Source organism: Tursiops truncatus, chromosome 15, assembly GCF_011762595.2.
Source record: "Tursiops truncatus isolate mTurTru1 chromosome 15, mTurTru1.mat.Y, whole genome shotgun sequence".
In the NCBI taxonomy this organism is placed as follows: domain Eukaryota; kingdom Metazoa; phylum Chordata; class Mammalia; order Artiodactyla; family Delphinidae; genus Tursiops; species Tursiops truncatus.
In genome coordinates this window covers 40,351,566-40,373,621 of record NC_047048.1, presented here as the reverse complement: position 1 = coordinate 40,373,621, position 22,056 = coordinate 40,351,566, and the positions used below count along the sequence as shown (strand labels likewise).

Sequence of the window (22,056 nt, the reverse complement as noted above, 5' to 3'; positions counted from 1 at the left end):
CCTTGCTGGCTCCTCTGAATTATGCCTTTCACTAGAAGAAGGATGCTATTATGGCCACCATGTCATTATCCGAGAGCTTGAAAGTTGGGTTAGAAACGTTCCCTGTCTTTATTTCATGTATCACAGAACCTGGGTCTCCCGGTACCCCAGCCCTCCCTGTCTGGGGACTTGGTGTGTGTGAGCATCACTGCTCAGCTGGTAATGAGAGCCCTTGAGGAACCCAGCTCTGCCCACCTCCAGGCAAGCGGAAGGGAGAAGTCAGGTCAGGCTGTGACACATGACAAAGTGCCAAGTGAGAATGATCAGGACCAGTGACGGATGACAAGCGGGGGGAGGAAACAGAGGGACCCAGTCTGCTTTCCAGACCACTGACTCACAACCAGGAACTCTCAGAAGAAACAGTGACACATGACGTCACCTCCCTGCAGGGTGTGCAGGGAAACTTACCACTCACCCCGAAAGGCTGTCTCGTCCCAGAATTCACACGTAGAAACTGTGAAACTTTCTGCGTAGCCAGCCCACCCAGGGTAAAATACCACCGGGCTACAATTCCTGCCTGAAACAGATACCAAAATGGAGTTTACAATTTGGAATTGGCTTAGATTCCTTTTGAGAGTCATACGAACAACGCTGTTACCTGGTCATCCAAGGCACGTGAAGATCTCTTTTATATCTTCAAACTTCTTGTTCTTCCTCCTAAGGAGTGTGCTCGGTTAACATCCAGTCAGAAGGTTAAAGTCTGCCTCCAAGCGTAAAGAGCTGCGTCCATTACCAAGGGGGCTTGGAAAAAGAAGTGCCTCACATTCAATTAGCTGTAACGTGACACACGTGAGCCTTCCAGTAGCAAAGCTGCCTGGGGAGCTAGCAGTTTACTTGATGGGTGATGCTACCACTTCTTAGCGCAGGGAGAGATTTCCTTGCCTTCCAGGGACCACCCCTGTTCCGGCAGAGCTGAGTATAAAATGTTTTATTTCTGGAAGGGAAGGCTTTGCCTTTCCTCCTTGTCCTACCCGTCCCCGGTTGGACACAGCAATATCTAAACCCACTTCCTGCCTCTGAGCAAAGCTTTTAGTGGATATAAAAAATCTGGCTTTTACCATGTCATTCCAGAGCCCAGGGTGTCCACTGAGGGTCCCGTGGATCAGTCAGGAAGTGCAGGTTAAGGTCTGGCCGCAGGTACAGCCATGCCCGTGACGGTCTCACCTCGGAAAGGCAATCATTTCTGGGTGGGAGCTGATCCAGGCCGACTGTGGATGCAGGTTTCTGAGCCCCAGGCAGGATCTCGAGCTGGGGGTGTTCCGCTCCTGTTTTATAGGCAAGGCCACGATGCAGACACGTGCGACAGTCTGAAGCACTTGGGCCATGACGGCCGACGCTGGTGCAAGCCTCTTATTTCGAGTCATGACATCTTTGTTGGGCGGATTTGCATCACAACAACATTTTTAGATTAGGAACTTATTTAGACATGGCTGTAATGTGCAAGCAGAAGTTTTTGTGTAGAAAATGTCTCCTCTATTCACCAATACTTTGTCTTGTTGGAGTTTAGAACAAAATCTTTTTCACCTGGAATGAAATTGGTGGTTGCCTGCTCACATCTCTCTCAATCTAATACACATGGTGGGTACATTTTCCCCAGAATCTTGGCTCTCCTGCATCTTCATCTTAAACCATTTGCTTTGATCTGCTTTAGTTTTAATTTAAAGGTTGTCTTTGGCTGGGAGCAGATGCACCCTGCCAGATGATAGAGAATGTGGGTTTTGAAGAACTGGCCATATTTCTATTCCTACCTTCAGCCATTCATAAATCTTTGCGGAAGTAGAAAGAAAAAAGAATTTTGAAAGAAAGAAATCGTACACGTCTGTATGTGTGTGTTTTCCATAAGCTGTAAATCAAAGATACTGGTAGACGCTGGTGTAGGAAAAATGTGGCTTAATGGGCAAAAGACATTATTTACACCAGTGGTTCTGAAAGTGGGACTGAGACCCAGCAGTGCTAGCATCTGGGAGTTGGTGAGAAATGCACATTCTTGGGCCTGTCCTTAGACCTACTGAACCAAAAAATCAGGGGCGGGGCCCCCACATCTGTATTTTAATATGTCTCCAGGTAATTCTGATGCATGCTTGAATTTGGGAAACACTGATTTAGACAATAAGGTGAGGAAATGCGGGTAAATGCATTTTTTCATATATGAAGTTGAATAATATTTAACTTTTAAGTAACTGGAGGGAACAATTCAACCTGATGTGACAATGAATTTTTAGATATTATAGAACTAGTATTTCCCAAACCTGTAACCAGTGGACAAAATAAATTCTCCTAACGATAAAGCAGCAGGCATCTGGGTTCAAACCCGTTGGTGGTTAGGGTAAAAGTGACCAGAGCATAGGCTTAGTACTGTATGTAGCATTTGAAGAATGAATCATCTTCACCAGTCATGGGACAGGGGGGAAATGTCTGACTTATGTATGAGAAAGAAAGATATGAAACTGAGTGGGTACATTTTTTTTTTCCTGAAAAAATTTTAAAAGATTAGTTTTATTCTGAAAGCATGTTGCACATATGTGCATCTCTTTTTAAAAATAACCTGTAGGCGTGGCTCAGAAGTATCCAGAAAACAACTGTAGGCATCCGGAAATTCCTTGTCAAATTTCACTGCCAGTTTTGTATGCAGTTCTCTGGAATCAGCTACTGGATTAATTGTCCCAACAAACGGGAAGATATATCGCCAAATTCAGCTTTTGATAAACAGGATAAGATGGACGTTATGTAAAGAAGAAATGCGATTCATATATATTTTCGTTTGCTTATGAAATGACTTCAGTTTATGCGTTGAATAGCATATGTGCTGAAACTGTCATCTTACATCTTCCCTCTCCTCCCACCTGTTGCGAAAAGAAAGACCAAAACCAGAATGAGTATTAATTACGATTATTCACCATATTTAAAAGCTCTACAACTTGGCAAGAGTGTTTGCTAAACTGAGGTTCAGTAAAAAAGTTAATGGGACTCCTGGGTATATTTTATTAGGGAAATAAATGTCCTGAGTGCAGCAGTAAGCCATCTGAAAGATTTTGGTGGAGTTTTATTACCCTGCCCTGTGTTTTGAAATGAACCACAAAATTCAATGTGAAATCAATCCTGAGGCATAATTTATCTTGTGTGCATTTTTGCTATTTCTCTGCTCGTCCATGGCCTCAGTCCCTGACTTTTCCAGCATCTCTGGAGTGCCCTGAATCTCTAGATGATGAGGCAATGGACACATGGCTTTTTATTTATCAGAGGAAAGTTGGCTGGATCCACCCCATTCCTGCAGCTGGATTGCAATAGACAGCTGGATAACTGGAAAACTTTAAAAGATTCACAGAATTGTTTTCATACAAAGTTTTGGTGTCAGAGAGATGGTGTGTGTGTGTGTGTGTGTGTGTGTGTGTGTGTGTGTGTGTGTGTGTGTGTGTGTGTGTGTGTGTGTGTGTGTGTATTGAGCAGCCACTGCAGAAAATATCAAAATAAATGAGACATTAATTAGTATGAGATTACACAAAATCCAACATGGAGATGTCCCATCTAAGTACTTCAAAATAGTTGATCAAGATGGGTCAGAATAATTGGACAATTATCTATTAATGGGATAATCATCCTATTTTGAAAAGATTAAATCTCGGAAAGAGCAACACACCATCTCTAATTTCCTTCTATTTTTCCCTCAAATCTGACTATCTTCATGAACAATTAGGTAAAGTTCTAAGGCTACCCTTAATTATATTTATTGCAGGTTGACTGTTATTCCTATTTTATATACCACAACTGAAAACTGTCTGGACTTTGCATATCATCACCCCTAACCTCCCTTTAAAAAAAAAATATTTAGGCTTTTCTTTGAAGCCTGGGTGCTTAAAATAAGTTCAGACTTGCCGTTTGAGCTATATAGAGTCTCAAACCCTAGCTTGTAAATTTAGGACTAAACTGCAAAGGTCAGAGGCAACAGATTTAGGAAAACATAATAAGCAGCCCTCCAGGTCGTTTTGGAGGTAAATATTGTACAAACCATGTACATATAAAAGTGCACTCTCTCTAGAAAGATGGGGCCACAACTTTCCTTTGGGAAGGGGCAAAGCCATCTGGAAACTTCCCCCATCATGGCCTCTCAGTGTATCCCAGGCCACCTAAGGGCACGTGTGGGGACAGTGACCTTTGGCAGGCCCGGGCCACGTTGGGAACACACTTTCCAGAAAGAGGACATTCTGGCAGTACTCCCTGTGCAGTCAACTAAGCTATTTAGGAGGAAGTGCAAGCTTCGGGGTGCACGCCCCCCGCCCCATTCAGGGCCACAGAGATGTCCCCTCGTGCATGAGATCACAGCCTGGGAGTTTACCAAAACGAGCAAATCCCAGAAAACGGCTGAAAGGGTTCCTCTGGTGATACCATCAGGTTTGAGACACTGAAAAAATGTTCTTCCCTCAAATCCATCCCAACCTCTCCCCAGTAAATCCCAGCACAGTGAAAATAGCAACATCAGCAGTTCTGCATTGCCGGACGGCCGGCCCAGTTAGAAGCACGCTCTCCATCGACAGGTCGAGACCCAAAGTGCATGGCTGAGATGTGGGCAGAAAGACGCCTGAGGCTCGTTTCAGAAAGGAAACCTCCCCAGTTCCTACATCAGCAATCGTGATGCATGAAACATGGAAACAAACTCGCCCCAGAATTTCCTCTCTGAGAAACTTAGCGTGGAACTATGGTTTCTCAAGATTTCACAGCAAATGAGTTAAAAAATAAATACAAAAAAACCCTCAGGCTTTGGATCAAATGTCTTTGCTAAAGATTGACTAAAACTAATTAAGACCAGTATGACAGAATATTTAACCTAAAAGCATCTTACGCTTTGTAAGCACCAATCTGCTTAATGATAATACCCGCTCCACGTCTAGAGTGTATTTATAAGAAGCACAAATATGGGAGTAAAACATCTTTAGATGTAAACACTCAAAACAAAGCTAAGTTTCTAGTATTTTTCCACCACCTGGGAAGAGATTTTTTAACATAATTAAATAAAAGGTGGTGCTGTGAATTACCAGCTATGTTTCTTCTGATTCCTATAAATCAGTTAAATTGAGTTTCAGGTGGAAACTTGGCTTGTTTACTAATCTTGGTCTACTTTTAGATCCCGGTAATGATTTGTTTGTTGGTTTGGTTTTTGGCCGCACCTCACAGCATGCGGGATCTTAGTTCCCCGACCAGGGATCGAACACGTGCCCCCTGCAGTAGAAGCATGGAGTCCTAACCACTGGACCACCAGGGAAGTCCCCCATAATGATTTCTTGGGAGTCATCTAGAATATGGCTTCTTACGATTACGTGTTACTGTCTTTCTTAAGGTATCCACTTTGGGGAAGTCTTAACTTTCACAGTTGAAAACTAGTAAAATCAGACAGGATGGTGACTTGAGCCCTGCTGGACATCACTGTCAGCTCTGGAACGCTCCTCCTCTCACGTCCAGTTGAAAGAATTCCTAACATAACATCGCATGTATTCTACAGGACAACAGGCCCAGAGTCCCTTCAAGATTCAGAGGGGACCCATGATTTGTCACCTCGTACCTGCAATCTGCCAGACACGGACCAGCTTTCCATGTGCGTCAACCCAGCAACAGTAAACACGTGCTGACACCATCTTTTTACCTTCCCTGCATCCTCCTCACTCCAGGGGAGAAAGCAAAGGGCACAGCTCAAGGAAAGATACAGAACAGAGAAGTTTATTTTACACTATCCGTCCAAGAAAACAATCGCCGTAAACCAGTGCAAAATGTGTAACAGAATCCATGTGTGTCTTGGCTCTGAGAGCCCGAAGTGGTGATTTCCTCTCCCGCTCCTCCGGCCGGCAGGTGCCCCTCGGCGAACGCCGGCCTCAGTCTGCACCATCAGCAAATATTCAACCCATCTGTAGCAGGTTATTTTTACAATTCATACCAGAATGTGTACAAGGGACGGGGAAAACCATACCGAATGAATAAGTGATCAGTGCTTAAAGTAAATACATGGGGCGGCACGGGCAAGAATCCACAGTTTCAATAAATACAAGTATAACAAGCATGGGTGGGTCTCAACTCGGTGGAATTATCTGCGTAATAATCCAGCATCAGACAAAACCTAGCAGGGCTGCTGAGCAGTGATTGGCAACAACGTCCACAATAACTTATGCCCTTGAGCGAGTCTGCACTGAACACATTCTGCGGTTTCCAAGGTGTCCGTTCTCTTTTCTCCTTCCTGCGCCTCCCGCCCGCCCCACCCCCGCCGCCCCTCCCGGAAGGGAGCGGTGGAGCTGGGACTGCTGGGCGGCGGCGTCCCGAAGTTAGAACGCTGGCCCTAGAGCCAACGGTCAGGGTCCAGTGTACTCAGTACCGAGGGGCCACGTCTGTGCAAAGTGCGCGTCTCTCCATTTCCCAAGAAACCAGTGTCTGTACCTCCTGCGCGTAAAGCGGTGTTGGCCTCTGGGTCACTCCCTGTCACCCCAAACACCAAGCAAAGAGAACACATCTCAGGGACTCACAGGCGGGGAAGCTCCTGCCGTTGGCTGCCTAGCGCTCTCGGATGGAGAGGTTAACCGGGGCCCCGAGTCAAAGGCCTCTGGCAGGCAGGCAACAACTATTGCTTGAGAGGCTAGAAGGAACCTGGGGAGAGAGTGATGGTCAAAATAGACAGGTGGGCAGCTATCTCCTTCCCGTAAAACCCTGCGCCCCAGGGAAGGCCTGCAGGGCTTGGCGGAGACCCCCGGGTGTGACGTGTCACGCCTTTGTCCCAGGGCCTCGCCAGCCACTCCTCAGATCAGCACTAAATCCATACAAGCTCCAAAGCGCCTGGGACTCAACCCCAGAGGACGCAGCTGGGACACCCGTGGGTCATCGACGGACCCAGAGCCCGGTGAAAGAAGACGCAAGAAAAACTCTCAATCTCTGGAAGCAAAGGAAGAAAAAGGGGGATCCCCCAAAGCCAAACAGCCCCCCAGACCCAGTAACCTAGGAATCAGCGCCAAATATAAGGAAATCCCAAACACTCCCTACCATCAATGGACCCTCTCCTCTCTCTCCTTCCACAGTCTAGGGTCATAAATTAGGCTAGTCTTCCATCCAATAACTTAAAAAAGGACGAGGGATGTACTAAGTTTTGCCTGGCTTGGGCCAGTTAGCAGCCAGTTTTTCTAGAATCTCAGTCACTGTTCAAAAATTGAGCTTGAAAATTCACGCGGGTGTCGAAGTCTTCACGCGGAGGAGGCGGGAAGGCGGAGCCGGGGTGGGGGGCGGGGAGGGGGCCGGGGGCGGGGCAGGGGGACCCGAGGGCGGGAGCGGAGGCCGGTGGGCAGCGCAGAGACCACGCCGCGGGGCCAGACTCGGGCGCCGGGCTCGTATTGCACAGAAGGAGGGGCCGCGGCTGGCGGCGGCCGCGGGTCAGTGGTCCCCGCACATGGGCAGGTTCACGAAGGTGAACACGTTGAACTCAGTCATGATGGAGAAGCACAGGAACACGCCGTATAGGAAAAGGCACCCGCACCCGAGCTTCCTGTCCAGCTGCCACTTGTTCAGGTGGACGCCAAACACCTGCAAGGCACAGAGCGGGGTCAGAGGGCGCGGGGCGGGGCCCGCCCAGTCCTTCTCCCTGGACTCCGCCCCCCCGCCCCCTCCCCCCGTCCCCTGCTCCCTGAAGCCGCGCGCCAGGTTTCCCTCCTGCCTCCCCAGTGGCTCCCTCTTTGTTCCTTTTGCGACCCTGTCCCCTCATCCTGACCTCTCACTGTCCGAGGGCGCCGGGACTCACACCTAGGCCTCACTTTCCTGTCTACACTCACTCCGTTGCGGGTCTCCTCCAACTCCTCGGCTCTAAACCCCTCCAATGTTCTGGCGTGTCCAGAACACACGCCAGATTGCTCCTGAACTGGGACTCGTCTTTCCAACGGCCGTCCAGGCCTGGCCCCTTGGATGTCAGATAGGCGCTGCAGACTTAAGATGTCTGAACTCTTCCTCCCCAAACCTACTTCTCAACCCTTCAACAGCCCAGCTTGGACAGCTGGTCAGTGGTGAACCCCGTCTCCCAGCACTGTAGGGCTTCAGCGAAGCACAGAGATGCCCCGAAGCTAGGAGCGAGCACTCCGACGTCACACACAACTTCCCTACAGGCCTGGGTAATGGGGCTGATATCAGTGACTACCTCACGGGGTGGGGTGGGGGGTTGGTGAGCTCCAGATGGGAGAACATGTGCGTTAAGCACATGTGTGGCCATTACAAGTATAACCCTAAGTCATACCCACCTGAAGAAAATCCTAAACGGCGCAAGAATGGATTTATATGGGTTTTCACTTTTGTGTAAGGCAGTATTTACTTTGGTAAAACCTTGACATTGGACTTGCATCCTGATGCTGTGAATTACTTCTCCTGCCCTTCTGAATTCCCGTTCTCTAGTATATGTATGTTCACATACCAGGTGTGATTCAATGAGTACTTCCTTGAAAAATTCAGGAGAAAACACACTGCGTCTCTTATTGTGGAAATTCAGTAACGTGTGTATGTTAGCAGGCACTTCAAGTGGATCAGTCCGTGTGGTGGTGTGAACTTGTTCCCACCAAACGTGTCAGTTGAGTTGGAATATTAAATTGTACAAATGGATGTGATGGCCAAGGTAGTGCAGTGGCATAAAAGTGCACACTGTCAATCAAGTCTGTTCTCGGTCTTTGAGTACTGGTCAAATCCATGGATTTATGAAGATGTTTAGTAACCTGGAATAGTCAGTTAATTGGGATATAACCTTCCATCGACTAATCTTGCAGAAAAAGTGGGATCTCCCTTTGGCTTTTGATCAAAATTTGTGTTTGACATGAGATGGACCCAGCTTCTGAGAGGAGGCTGGCTCCTTTCAGAGAGGGAGAAGGCTTTCTCATGGGTTGCCAGGATCCACTTCTGGAAGAAACAGCCATGAGATGGGGCATCTGGTGGCTGACTGTCTCCATCTACCAGAAGGCCACGTCCATCTGGTGTCCAAACAAACTGTAGCCACAGAACCCACGGGGGTGGCGGTGGGGGGGAACATGGGAACTGGAGAGTGGAGAGAGCTGCAGACCCACCGTGACAAAGACGGAGGCCAGGAGCAAGCCCACGGAGTAGATCAGTCCCCTGCTGTTTAGCCGAATCTGTAAGAAAGGATGACATGGAGTCAGGCTCCTGAAAGCATGTCTGCGGAGTGCGGGGCAGTGAGTACCAGTGAGTCCAGGGATGGAGAGCAAACGGCAGCTCCGCAGTAGAGACGGGCGATTTCCTGGACACCCAAGGTGCACCGTTGTCTGGTCCATCCTCAGCCTGAGCCCTCTCGGCCTCCAGCAGGTGTCCACTGACTGCCCCTCGGCCACTTGAATTCTCCATCCTGTGTGGCCTAATTCTTACTTCCTGGGGACCTGACCTCCAGCTTGCTCGACACACAACTTTTAGGGTAAATTTAATAACATGGGTCACGGGAGCAACATTTTGAAAAATATTACTAAACTTTTTATCTCTGTTGCATTCAATGTCTGTGGCCTTCACCCAAACTTGATGAGAAGTGGTGAGTGAGGGCTGCTATCTTGACCAAGCAAAGAAGAGGAAAGAGTTAACATTCCATTTCTGATACTTTGTTTTGTTTGTTTTTCACAGTAATACAGTGGGGTTAACTGGCAAACTCTGAAGAAAAAAACCAATTTCCGGAATTCTTAGGGAACAGCGTTGTCCAGTACAACTTCCCGCAATGATAGAAATGTCCTACATCTGTGCTGTCCAGTATGGTAACCGTTAGGGACATGGAATTCTTGAGCACGTGAAAGGTGGCTCGAACAATAGAGGAACAAAAATTTTAATCTTACCTTTAATTAATTCAAATTTATATTAGAAGAACCACATATGAGTAGTGGCTGCAGTACTGGACAGAGCAGATAGTATTAAGGGGCCAACCGGGCCGACAAAGATGGTAAAGTTTCTTCCATGGTGTCGAGAAGATGCCCCTTCTGCTTTGTCCTGGGTCCTGAGGCCGGCTGCCTGGAAATAGGAGGGGTGCCTCGGGGCAGCCATGCTCACAGGGCGCTCCCCTGACCAGAAGCAGCAGGGGGAGGAGGCTTGTGAGAAACGCAGAATCTCAGGCGCCACCCAGACCTCCCAAATCAGCAAACTCTGGGGACAGGGCTCATCAACCTGTATTTTAATAGACGCTCCAGACAGTTCGGACGCACGAGAAAGTTTAAGAGAAAGTCCTAAGGGTCAATCCACTTCTGACCTCCACGCAGCCTGAGGATGGGACTTGGACATTCATTTTTCCCCGGTTCTCTTGGAAACTCTTATGTGCAGCTAGGTTGGGGGACTACGCCCGACCCCCAGCAATGTACACTGTCCTGCTGGGAGTCAAATGCTCACCTGTGCTCACAGAAAGGAAAATGAGGCAGGTTGATTGATTTCATTACAGAACTAAGTGGTGATTATTAGTAGGAGTGGTTCGGACAAGGTTCAACGTGCCTCTTGCCACCCTTGCCCCCGTTCACCCCCAGGTGTGGGTATGGTAACCTGTGGGTGTCTCTGTAGATGGGTGTGTTAGTTCATCTTTTGGTGACAGGACACTGCATGCCCTAAATAGCCAACCCTTTCTGTGGGGACCCAGAAGCCTCACACATCTCACTAAGCAATGTTCTGTCGGAGGGAATGGGCAGGACTCTCCCCTGCCCACACAATCCCTGTGAGCCAACCATCTGCTGAACCCCAGCTGGGAAATTATTCCCATACCATATGCCTCCCAAAGACTAATGGACACAATCATATCTCCGTGCCACTAAAGCAACGGGCTGACCCGGTGAATCCATCGCAGACAAATGGGAGATCAGCCTCGTCTCAGTCCAGCTGGTGGCGTAACTTCCTGCAGACCCTCAGCCAGGCTGTGGATAGAGTTTCCCCCTCTCATCGGCTGTGTTAGTATAGAGAGGCCAGCCCCCAGGCGTACACCACAAATGACTTGTACTGAAAGAGAGTCTCTTCTGAGCTCTTAATTCTCAACACTGTGTGGATTCTGCCAAGAAGGGGGCCATTGCATTCCCAGCCCAGCTCGCCCTATGAGCCCCAGGCTCCAATCCTTGTCAGCAACGAGGATGGAGTAAAGTGATTTCCTGCCCTTAAGAAACCAAGAGCCAGTGAGAGCAAAAGGCAAAGCAGGACAGTTCTCTTTGGCCAAGGCTTTTCAAAAGGAATCAGGTTCAGCCAAAGCTTTGGAACTTCACCCTGTCTACATTCACATAAAGTCTCAAAGGACAGTGCTGCTGAAATTGTAAGTCGTCTCTAAAGACTAAAGACAACGAACTTTTGTGGGGTTTCTGAGTATTTTTCACTTTTTCACCTTTTTCTCTGCAGCTTTCTTGGCTAATGGACTGCCACACGCACCCAGGGGTGTATTTTTGTTTTTTCATTGTTAATTAGAGACCTGGGCTCTCGATGCCTGCATCGGTTCCTTGCTACCTTACTGAACCCCCTTCCCCATGGACGTGACAGTCAGGAATTAGGGTTCCTTCACTTGCCTCTGCGCCAGCATGAACACCTCCAGCCACTGGAGGCTATCGGTGGTTGGAGTCAGGGGTTGGCAAATGCAGGCGATGCGCCAGTTGTGGCCCATCGCCTGCATTTATAAATAAAACTTTATTATAACTCAGCTTATTCATTGACACATAGTCTGTGGCTGCTTTCATGCTACAACGGCAGAGCCGAGTAGTTCTGACAGAGACGGTATGGCCCACAGCACTTAATGTATTTCCTCTCTGGCCCTTTCTGGAAAAAGTGTGCCGACCCCTGGTTTAGGGCATGGGCTCCAGACCCAGCTTCCTGCTCAGTCACCCCCTCGCTATATAATCATGGACAAGTGACTTAACTTCCCCAGACCTCAGTTTTCTGATGTATAAAATGGGGACGCTACAGTTCCCACCTTAGGGAGTGGTTATGAGGACTAACTGGATTAATCCATGTTCAGCTTGAACAGGAGCCGGTGTATAAAGTCCTCAATAAATCTGGGCCATTATTCTCCATCCATTCGTGATCTGCCTGGGCCCACTTCCCTGGCCCCCCAGATGCTACTTTGATACGGTCGTCACCTGGCAGCTCCCTGGTCAATGCCTCAGTAGGTGACAAACCCCATGAGAGCAGGGACCACGGCATTTCATCCTCCGCCTGGCACGGGGCTGGGCACAGACCACGTGCTTGATACATAATCGGTGAACGATCAGGAATGCCCTTGAGGTGGCGTTTTGCGTGTGGTTTACAAAAAGGCCAGTGCTTCTGTGGGGCAGGGTGGACTGGCCAGAGAGACCCTGGATAATGTTCCAGAAGCAATGCAATCCCTGCCCCCAATTCCCTGTCTCCCTTCCCCACTTTTTTTATGTGTGTATAGCTATTTTTTTTTCACCCAACACTTTATTATGAATGCTTTTAAGCGTTCAGAAAAGTTGAAAGAATCAGAGCATCTTATTTTTTTAATGAACTTCAAAGTAACCTAGGACATGTCACCCCCATCACTTCAGCCTGCATCTCGCTACACAGGGTTCACTAGTAGTTCACAGCTCTTACTTTTAGGTGCTGTTTCCATATGGTGAAAGTCACAAATCATAATTGCACCATTCAATGTGTTTTGAGAAATGCATACACCCGTGTCCCCCAAAGTCCAGCCGTGACGTAGAGCACTTCCATCACCCCAGAAAGCTCTCCTTTGCCCTCCCAGCCAGTCTCACCCAGGGGTAGCCACTGCTCTAAGCTTCTCCATCATACGTTGGTTTAGCCTGTCGTATAAATGGCATCTCACAGTGTGCACTCTTTTCTGCCAGGATCCTTTTACTCAGCATACGATTTTTTAATGTATCCCTTCATGTTTTTCATTGCATCGATAGCTCACTTCATTTTTTTATTGAGGTATCATGGACATCTAACATTATATTAGTTTCAGGTGTACAAGATCATGACTTGATATTTGTATATACTGGGAAATGGTCCCCACAATCAGTCCCCATACATAATTACAAACATTTTTCTTTCCTGTGATGAGGACTTTTAAGATCTACTCTCTCAGCAACTTTCAAATATGCTCAGCTCTTTTTTAACAGCGTACGTATATGACAGATCGTTTAATTATTCTCCTCTTGGTGGGCTGCTTCTAGTTTGGGGCTATTGGTGTGTAATGATTTTATAACGCAAGCAAAATGAAAAGAGGCCGACAGTGGAGACAGGAAAATGAAGAGAATGAAGACAGCTCGGGACTCCTCTGGGACCTCAAAGGCACCAGCTCACATGCTGGCAGCCCTGGTAGCCCTTACCCAGCTGGAGCAATTCACCGCCTCCCCCCATGCCCATCCTCTTTGGGAACATGCAGTTGAGTCAGATGGGGCCCTCACCTCCTTCCCATTTCTTCTCTGCCCATCCCTCCCTACGTCCTTTGCCTCTTCCAAGTTCACTGGGCCCCTGCTGGCTTTATCCCCCAGCTGACGCTGATCTCCTCCTAACTTTCCCCGTGGGGGCCGGCTTCTTACCTCCCCAGCTAGTCCCAGTGCTCTAAGGGCAGATGCCTGGGTCTTGAGTTTTCTGTCATTCCACACAGCACCTAACTGCCCCCCTAACTCCACACACCGTATGTTTAAGTGAGCATCTGCTGGTGATGCTGCGAGAGAGAGAGAGAGTGTATATGTATGTGTGTGTGTGTGTGTGTGTGTGTGTGTGTGTGTGTGTGTGTGTGTGTGTGTGTGTGTGTGATGTGTAAGGCAGTGAGGCTGGATGGCAAGGGGCACGACTGGAGAGCTGGGTGGGGAAACTGACCACGGTGAAGGTTGGCTTTAAGCCTGATCTTTTTAAGCAAGAAAGTCAGAGGGCACCAAAATTACCTGTTCCCCCCCAGTGGAGGCAAACTTGCATATGGTAGAAGCACAGATCTCAAGTGGACTGCTGGATGAGTTTTGACCAATGCGTGTACCCAGGTAACCCACACCCCAACGAGAATATAAAACATTTTCGTTACCCCAGTAAGGTTCCCTGAGGGCAGCAAATCTTAACCCTCCCGAACAACTAGTTTCTTGGGGGCTTGCTAAGCCAGACAATCTTAGGGTTAACTAAGATGCTAACCTCTGGAAAAGACTTGGAGCTCCAGCTGCACAGTGTGGACCTAAACTGGCATCTCCCTGCTCCTGCCTCAGAGATGCGAAGCCCAGGAAGTGCAAAGGCAGGGAGTCCCCATGGCGATGCCCTTCTGAGAGCAGGCAACACACTCGGATTGCTCAGCTCTGACATTTAACGTTGTTTTTATTTCTTGCCTTCAAAACTACGAATTTTCATTCCCCAATTCCCTCTTGGCAGTTGTTGGAGAGGAAACAGGAGGCTGGCTTGTTCCCAAGTCAACAGGAATTTAGGCTCCGTGGATGTGTGGTTTTTAGTAGGGACGCACACAGAGACCATGACACCCCTAGTTTCCCATGTGCACGTGGCTCATAAAACAGCTCCCTGAATCCTACACCGTTTGTTTGAGGACCTAAAAAACCTCCAGCCTCAAAGACTCCGACTCTCCCCACATTACCGTTTAAAATCTCTGTATGTTTTGAGGTCAGCTCCACCCAACCAGCAAATTCTTTTCAGAAAAACAAGAAGCCCCTGGATTTTCTCTAATTTGGTTTATAACTTGGAACACATGTGGTGTGTCCTTTGCATTTTCTGACTTGGGTAGTTTGAACACTTGCTTGGGCTTTGGTTCCAAATGGATGTGTCCAGCCGTGACTTTATGTTGTATAACATCACAGGGCGGGGACCTCTCTCCTTGAACAATTAAATGACGTCAGAAAGTGAACAAGCTGACAGAAAAGCAGCACATTAAAGGCAGCTGGTGCCCAAGTCCCTTCCGTTCCAGAGCACACACACAAACACAGGATTGCACTGAATTCTAGTAGCTACTCCTCGAGGTGGCTTGTTCTCCCTGTAAAGGTGAGACAGCTGAGGCTCAGGGCAGTGACGCTCTTAACTGAGGTAAGATTCTGCTCATCCGCGCGCGGGTGTGGGTTTCCCCGACACATCCAAGCAATTCTGCGACACCAGCTGAGTGTCCTGCACTTTAACCTGCCACTACCTACCTGGAAGCCGCAGCAGCTCCCACAGGTTAGGCCTCAGCTCTGCAAGGCTGTACCCGCCTCCCCCCACTTGAGATGCCAGCTGTAAGTCCAGGTTGTCACCTGTGTTTTTGACGACTGGGTTACAGATTAGAGGTCCCCATGGAGGTTCCAAGAAGGAACCTTCTTGGGTTCTACTAGTTTGCTAGAGGGCTCACAGAACTTGGAGAAAACATTTACCTTACTAGATCACCGGTTTGTTATAAAAGGATATAACTCAGATGGAAGAGAGGCACAGGGCAAGGTGTGGGGAAAGGGCTGGGGGCTTCCAGGTCCTCTCGGGGTGGGGGGGCACTCTCCCTGAATCTCCATGCGTTCACCAACACAGAAGCTCTCTGAACCCTGTCCTTTTTGGGCATTTACGGAGGCCTCATTATAGAGGCACAACTGATTAAATCAACGGCCACTGGTGACTGATTGAACCTCCAGCCCCTCTCTTTGCCCCAGACTTCAGGGGGTTGCGACTAAAAGTTCCAACCCTCAAATCACAGGGTTGGTTCTCCTGCCAAGCAGTCCTCATCCTTAGGTGCAGACCTAAAGTCACCTCATTAACAGAAAAAAAGATACCTTTGTAGCTCTCTTCAGGAAATTCTGAGGGTTTTAGGAGCCCCGTGCTAGAAACGAAGAGTAAATGTATGTTTCTTATCATAAATCCCAGTATCACACACGGCCACGAAGCTGGAAAGGGGTCAAGCCTGCACTCAGCCTTCAGCCTGTAAATCCTAGACTCTTCCCTGCACCTTGCAGGGCACAGGGGAAAAGCCAGAGTTCTCTTCACCTGCTAAGAACTCTCCAAGGTGGCATCTGGGCCTTTGGCGCCCATCCTTTCTGGAAGAGTCCTGAATACACAGCAAGAACCACAGATGCCCGTGCAGCAGAGGCCTGGGGCCGCCCCATCCAGGTCCCGTGCTGCCCCCATCCTCTTGCCACTTCGGTGGAGCCAGCTGACTCCCCAGAGCCGGTACTGGCGCCTGTACCTGAGGGCTCCTCCCAGAACTGCGGAAGCGCCACCCGCCCCACCAATGTCCCTCCAGCTGCTGCCGCCTGCCTTCCCGTCACACCTCCCTGCTCCCTTCTGGGCTTTCCTCCTCCCCCCACCCCCAAATAAATGCCTCACCCCATCCTTGTCTCAGGATGCAGTGGTCTCTGGGGGATCTAAACTTTGATAGACAGTGGGACTGAATTTGCTTCAGGCCTTGGTGACCCAGGTCAGCCCTTTCCCGGGGGGCCGGTCAAGACCCTGTCTTCCCCCAGGTATCATCTCATTTTCCTGAACCAGCACCTGAAATCTAAAGGGCAAGGTTCACCTTCAGGGGATTGGGCGGTGTCATGGTAGCCCCCAGGGTCTTGTTAGAACAGCCTCAAGAAGCACCATTCATTGCCACGTCGCCCAGCGCTCCCCCAGTTACCCCTCCAGGCCTGTGGGAACAGCCTGTGTTTAGACGGGCCCTGGCAGCGCTTTCTGGAGTTTGCTGGTGTCCATGGTGTCAACGCTCCTGCCAAGGTCAAGTGCAAGGTGCCAACCAAGGGTGGGGTGGGGAAGACCTCTGTAAGTCTCCTCTTCCCCTGCGGGTTGGGGCAGCGTTTTCAGTAAAAGGAAACACTGGTCCGGCAACTGGAGCAGCATCCAGGTACCGGGAGCCCGATTCAGGGATGCTCGCTAAAAAGGCGAGAAGGAAGATGCAGAAGCATCGGGTACCGACTGGCGGGTTATGGGCGCGCCGGCTGAGCCGGACACGGTGCTGCTCTCAGAGGCGGAGGCGAGATGGCCGCCCACGTGACTGCAGAGGCAGCTTCCTGGAGGAGGTGATGGCTGGCAGACAGCCGGCCTTGGAAGAAGGACCTTGGGAAAAGCCTTCCTCCACGTGGCCACGCCCTCCTTCTGGAAACATTCTCGGGCCCCACTTCCTCCCGGTTCTCCCCCTTTCTGGCTGACCACTCCTCAGCCTCCTTCACTGGATGGTTTTTTCCTGCCGGACATCAGGATATGGTTCCAGGCTCTCTTCTCTATTTACACTTATTTCTTGTAAGAGCTTTATGCTTGAAGACCCACAATAATGCTCTCGCCTGCCAAACGGAGATCTTGCCTCTGAACTTCAGACGCCTTTATCCCACTGCCTACCTGACATCTCCACCAGGACGACCCTCAGACACATGAAGCCTAATCTGTCCTAAATGGAACCCTGGGCACTGCCTCTTAGATATGCTCCCCTCCACCCCTACCCAGGCTTGTCTTCCCCAGGTCACATATTTTCTCTTTCCTACAAATGCTTCATAACTGGTCTTGGGCCTCTGTCTTGCGTGGCTCCAACCCTTTCCCCACGCAGTAGCTGGAATCTTCTTCCTAATAGGACAATCACACCACCCCCTTCCTTGTCTCCACGGCCATGGCTCTCAGCGTCCTTGCCCACGTGGCCTCTCTGGGCTCTAGTTGCTTCCTGCCACTCATCCCTCTGCCTCCCCGCCTCCCACCCCCACCCTCTGCCCCCAGGCAGAGGAGCTGTCCTCGGGTCCTTCCGTGCACAGAACCTTCTGGTATCTTGGTCCTTTACTAGCTGTTCCTTCTGTTTAGAAAAAGCCTCTCACTTTTATCTCCTTGGTTTCTGATAATCTCAGATTCTCAGAATAAGTGTCACTTCCTCACATGCATTCCAGGTGCCCTGATCCCTGCCACACACAGCCACATGCTGCCATGACTCCCGCATGACCAGCTCTCAGGAGAGCATGCGTCACACTTGGGTTCGGAATTGCCTGTGTGGTCATCTCCTCCCAGAGGCCGGGGCTCCAGGAGCACAGGACGGTGTCTGTCCAGCTCAGAGAGGTGTCCCCAGCGATGGCGACCAGCTTGGCACACAGAAAGCAGTCAATTCATGTCTGACCAGAAGAAGGATGAGAACATTTCTGATCACTTCTTTTTACCTCTGTGGATTCTGGAATCAGGGGGGCTCTTGCTTGGAAACAGAAGAAGACAGACACCCTCTGCTGCCTCCGTTCATTGCTTCTTAGATTTATTTTACATTTCTAAGCCCCAGCTCAGAAATCAGATTTGCCCTGGCTGCCCCGGAGCCTGCCTGGTGACTTTCTTCGTGCGGTTGGAGCAGGCGGAACAGACCTTTGTCACCAAAATGGGACAAGAAGTACTCATTTTCCAAACTGACTTTTAGAAATAGTTTTTGTTGGGGGCACTTAGGTAGCTAGCTGGCTTCTGAGCAATACACAAGTACTAAGAAATGCCCCAGATCTATAAAACTGCCTTGGTTCCTTGCTGTCAGATGCCTGAACCTCATCCTTGCACAAAACAGCTGTCTCAGTGGTAATTATCCAAAAATTATGACCTGGAAATCCATCTAGGCAAGATGGGAAAATTGCTTCAGAATTGTAGCAGGTTACCTGCTAGGGTGAGGAGGCCGTTAAACCCACACAGGCTGCTGGGTGCCGATGTCAGAGCTACAGAAAGATGTCACGTGGTTACTGAACTGCTAATAGATGGAGGCCCCTGAGTGTCCTTTCGGAAATGACACCCTCTCCCGGGAAAAGCTGGAGGCGGACCTGAGGGAAGACCAAATCGCTCATGGCCAATAAGCCTCTAAACGCGCTTTTCCATGAACCTGGAGCTCTCTTTCCAAGCAACTCCTGCATCTCGGCATGAAGTTGCACGTTGGTGACCCTACAGTGTGCCTGGGCACGGGGGCTGGCCCCCAAGGGCCTGATGCAAGCGGCGGAGGGACCCAGGGCCTGGACAAATGGATCATCTTCATGGAAGGATCCAGAGCAGTTTCTCAGATGGAAACCGCTGTAGACTTACTGCAGCCTCAGGCAGTGGCGATTTCAGCTGCACCAACGCCTGTGAAATCTGGGCGTCAGGGGTCCTCTTCCCTCCCGGCTCCTTCTCCCTTTACATGAAGTTGAAGTGCTCACCGGAGCCTTAATAAGCAGACCCTGTCCTCTCTCCCAGCAAAGACTCAAACCCAGGGGCCCCAGCGACGACCCTCACGCTCCTGGGCGCCAGCCGGGAACGGCGGCCTCTGTGCCACGATTTGCTTTGGCCATGGTTCTCCCTGGCCCAGTGTGAAGAGAAGAAACCTCACTGTCCTCTCTCTGCCTCCTTCTGGCTGTGGGATTTAAGCTCTGAGGCCCTGGGTGCCCGACCTGCAGAAGCAGGCCTAGCACAGCACTGCGCTTACAGTGAATCCCTGACCCTGGCCCACCTCGCCCCGCGCCCTGGCCTTCCTTCTGTTTTCAGACACAGCTGCCCGGGGTACCCTCTTGTTACAAGGCGCCCCCTGCCCCTCAAATCCCCCACTCTTTTTGGCCACTCACTGCTCAGCACAGAGCCCACCGCCCTGGGCAGCGGGTCCAGAGTGACAGGCGCCCCTCACTGTCACATGCCCACCTCACTATCTCCACGGGCTTCTCCTCTGAAGTCAGTACCCCCGTGTTTGTCCCTCATGGAGTCTGTCTCCCTCCACCCGACACACGGTCTAAGGGGGAGGGGCTGGTCTGCCTTGTTCACTCTGTATTCCCAGTTCCTCACCAAGTTCCCGGCACACAGTACATGCACGATACGCACTGATGCTTGTCTTACTTAGCTGCTGTCAGAATTAGATGAGCCCATGTGTGCATGGCCTCCCTGGAGTTGCTGGCGCATAGTAGGGACTCGATGGATGTTAAGCTATTCTCAGTGCTGCTCTGTTTGTCCCCTGCAGTTTTCTCAGGTCAGCCTGTTCCTCCTTTCTGCTCTGCTCACGTGTCTTCCTCCCCAAGTGAGGTGGTGCTGATGGGAAAGTCAGGATCCATCCACCCATCCATCCAACAACTATTTCCTGAGCACATTCTAAGTACCAGGCACTGTGCCAGGCAGAGAGGAAACAATAAATGAGTAAGACGGGCACAGTTCCTGCCCTCGGGGAGATCACTCCTCTGCGGGAGGCTCAGACAAAGGGGCAAAGTCAGCCTTGATGGTACCTGCTGGTGAAAAACACAGCAGCGACATCTGACTCAGGTATGGGAGGTCACAGTGGACATCCAAGCCGGTACCCGAAGGATGAACTGGAGAGAGAGACAAGGGGAGTCTCTGCTTGGTGGCCCTTCCCTGCTCTGTGAGGTGGTCTGGTTCTAGGGAACAATTTTCTTCGATCCCTAACTTACAGGAAAACCAAAAGACATAGCTTGGTTGGGCCAAATTGGGCCACTGTTTTGGTCTACCATTACTAGACAAAGAAGTAGCCTGCAGAAGTAAAGTTTCCCAGAAAATTAAAGTCTACCTACATGCCAGCACCTTGACTGCTTCTGAGGAAATTATTTCATTCTTAATTTTGTCTGGATGACTGCGAATGACCACCATGAATATACATTATTTAACTGGACTGAAATACGGCAACACTCTCAGGAGCTACTGATGTACGAGGATTGCTCACCTCTGCAACTGAGGAAGTAAAATGTATTCTCTATTTAAACAAGTAAAATGTCCTGCCGTGTGGATGGCGAACGCGAAGTGAACAAGGTTTTACACTCAGGCTCCAGCCACAGGGAACCGATCCGGGTAAATAACTGTCAGACAAAGTAGGGAAGAGAGGGGGCCAACAGGGACGCGGGGAAGAGCTTATGTGATGCTCAGCATGGGCTGTACTTGGAGGCAGTGCCTGGAGGGATGAGAGGAGTCAGGCGTGTGGGCAGGACTCGGGGGGTCTGCTCATAGAGATTTCCTCCCTCCTTGAATGCCCTCTCAATCAAAGAGATGAAACTATCTCAGAAAAATAAGTAAAAAGTAGCATTTTAAAGAATGCCACTTGGATCTGAGGGTGGTTTGATTACTCTGCCCCTCCCCGATTCAGCTCACCTGGCTGCCTCTACCTGCCTCTTGCCCATTTACATTTTAGCTCTGCTTCAGGATGAAAACTTTTCCTGACAGTGAAGATTATCACTATTTATTAAACATGGATTCTAGAATACAATGCTTTAACTGCAATATAATCATGGGCTTCCTGACAGTTACTAAGTTTTGAATAGTACTGAAAAATAAATTAACTAGGTTTTTTTCCCCAGAGAATTTTAAAAGTTCAAAATGTAATCTCCTTTTCAACAAATGATGCTGAAACCACTATATATCCACATGCAAAAGAGTGAAGTCGGATCCCTACCTCACACCATATGCAAAATGAAATCTCCTTTGGTTTCCCTGGGGCTCATGAACTGTTTATAGATTATTGAATTTCTACTTTCAAAAGAGAGGCCTACATTGGACGCTGGTATCCCTGGAATAGAATGAAGATCTCTCTGGCACTGGTTACAGAAAGAGAAGCATTTGGATAAATGCTTCTTTCTCTGGGCTTTTCAACCAAATGTTTTCCCCCAAGAGCACTCTCTTGTGTGCCACGGCTGCTTATAAACCAGAAGTGGCCTGCTTCTTCTCCTGCATTTCCCCCTCAACTTCAAAAATAAAGGCAATCTTCAACCACAGAATTTGATGTGCTCCTTGTACAATTCCAGAAGAATGACCAGACTGACTGATGACCCAGTTATGTCATCCACAGATGGAAAACATGAACTTGGGCCAGACATCTAATAGGGCCTGAATTTTTGTGTTCATGATATCACCCTGTCACTAGAGTTTGGAACCTGAAAAGGGTGTGTTTTCATGGCTGCGGGTGTTACTGATATGAGAATTATGTTTAATTTTCTGTTCTCTAAAGAGTGTTCGGAGAATGTCAGGAGAGGAAAAGAGGGCATGATTTATGGCAGACAAAGTGTCTCGTGGAGTTGGGAGTTCATGTTCAATCAGGAAGATTTCACAGCCGGTAAGAGGGGTTGGTTTACCTCCAGGATGAGCTCTGAGTTTTGTTTTTCAATGGTTTTCATTTCACCTTCCGTGACTGTACCCTGTAATCCC

At 49.4% G+C, this 22,056-nt stretch overlaps 1 protein-coding gene across 4 annotated transcripts in view; it reads right to left on the bottom strand.

Moving 5' to 3' along the window:
• Positions 1 to 5,732: 5,732 nt before the first annotated feature.
• Positions 5,733 to 22,056, bottom strand: part of SLC24A3 (solute carrier family 24 member 3) — a 460,451-nt gene continuing 444,127 nt past the window's right edge. For 2 of the 4 annotated variants that reach the window (XM_033840346.2, XM_073792622.1), the window contains 2 exons: positions 9,102 to 9,167; positions 5,733 to 7,587 (listed from right to left, as the gene is read on the bottom strand). In XM_033840346.2, coding sequence (XP_033696237.1) covers positions 7,438 to 7,587; positions 9,102 to 9,167 — 216 coding nt within the window. In that variant the 3' untranslated portion in view covers positions 5,733 to 7,437. The other 2 variants (XM_073792619.1, XM_033840347.2) reach the window with 2 other exon arrangements.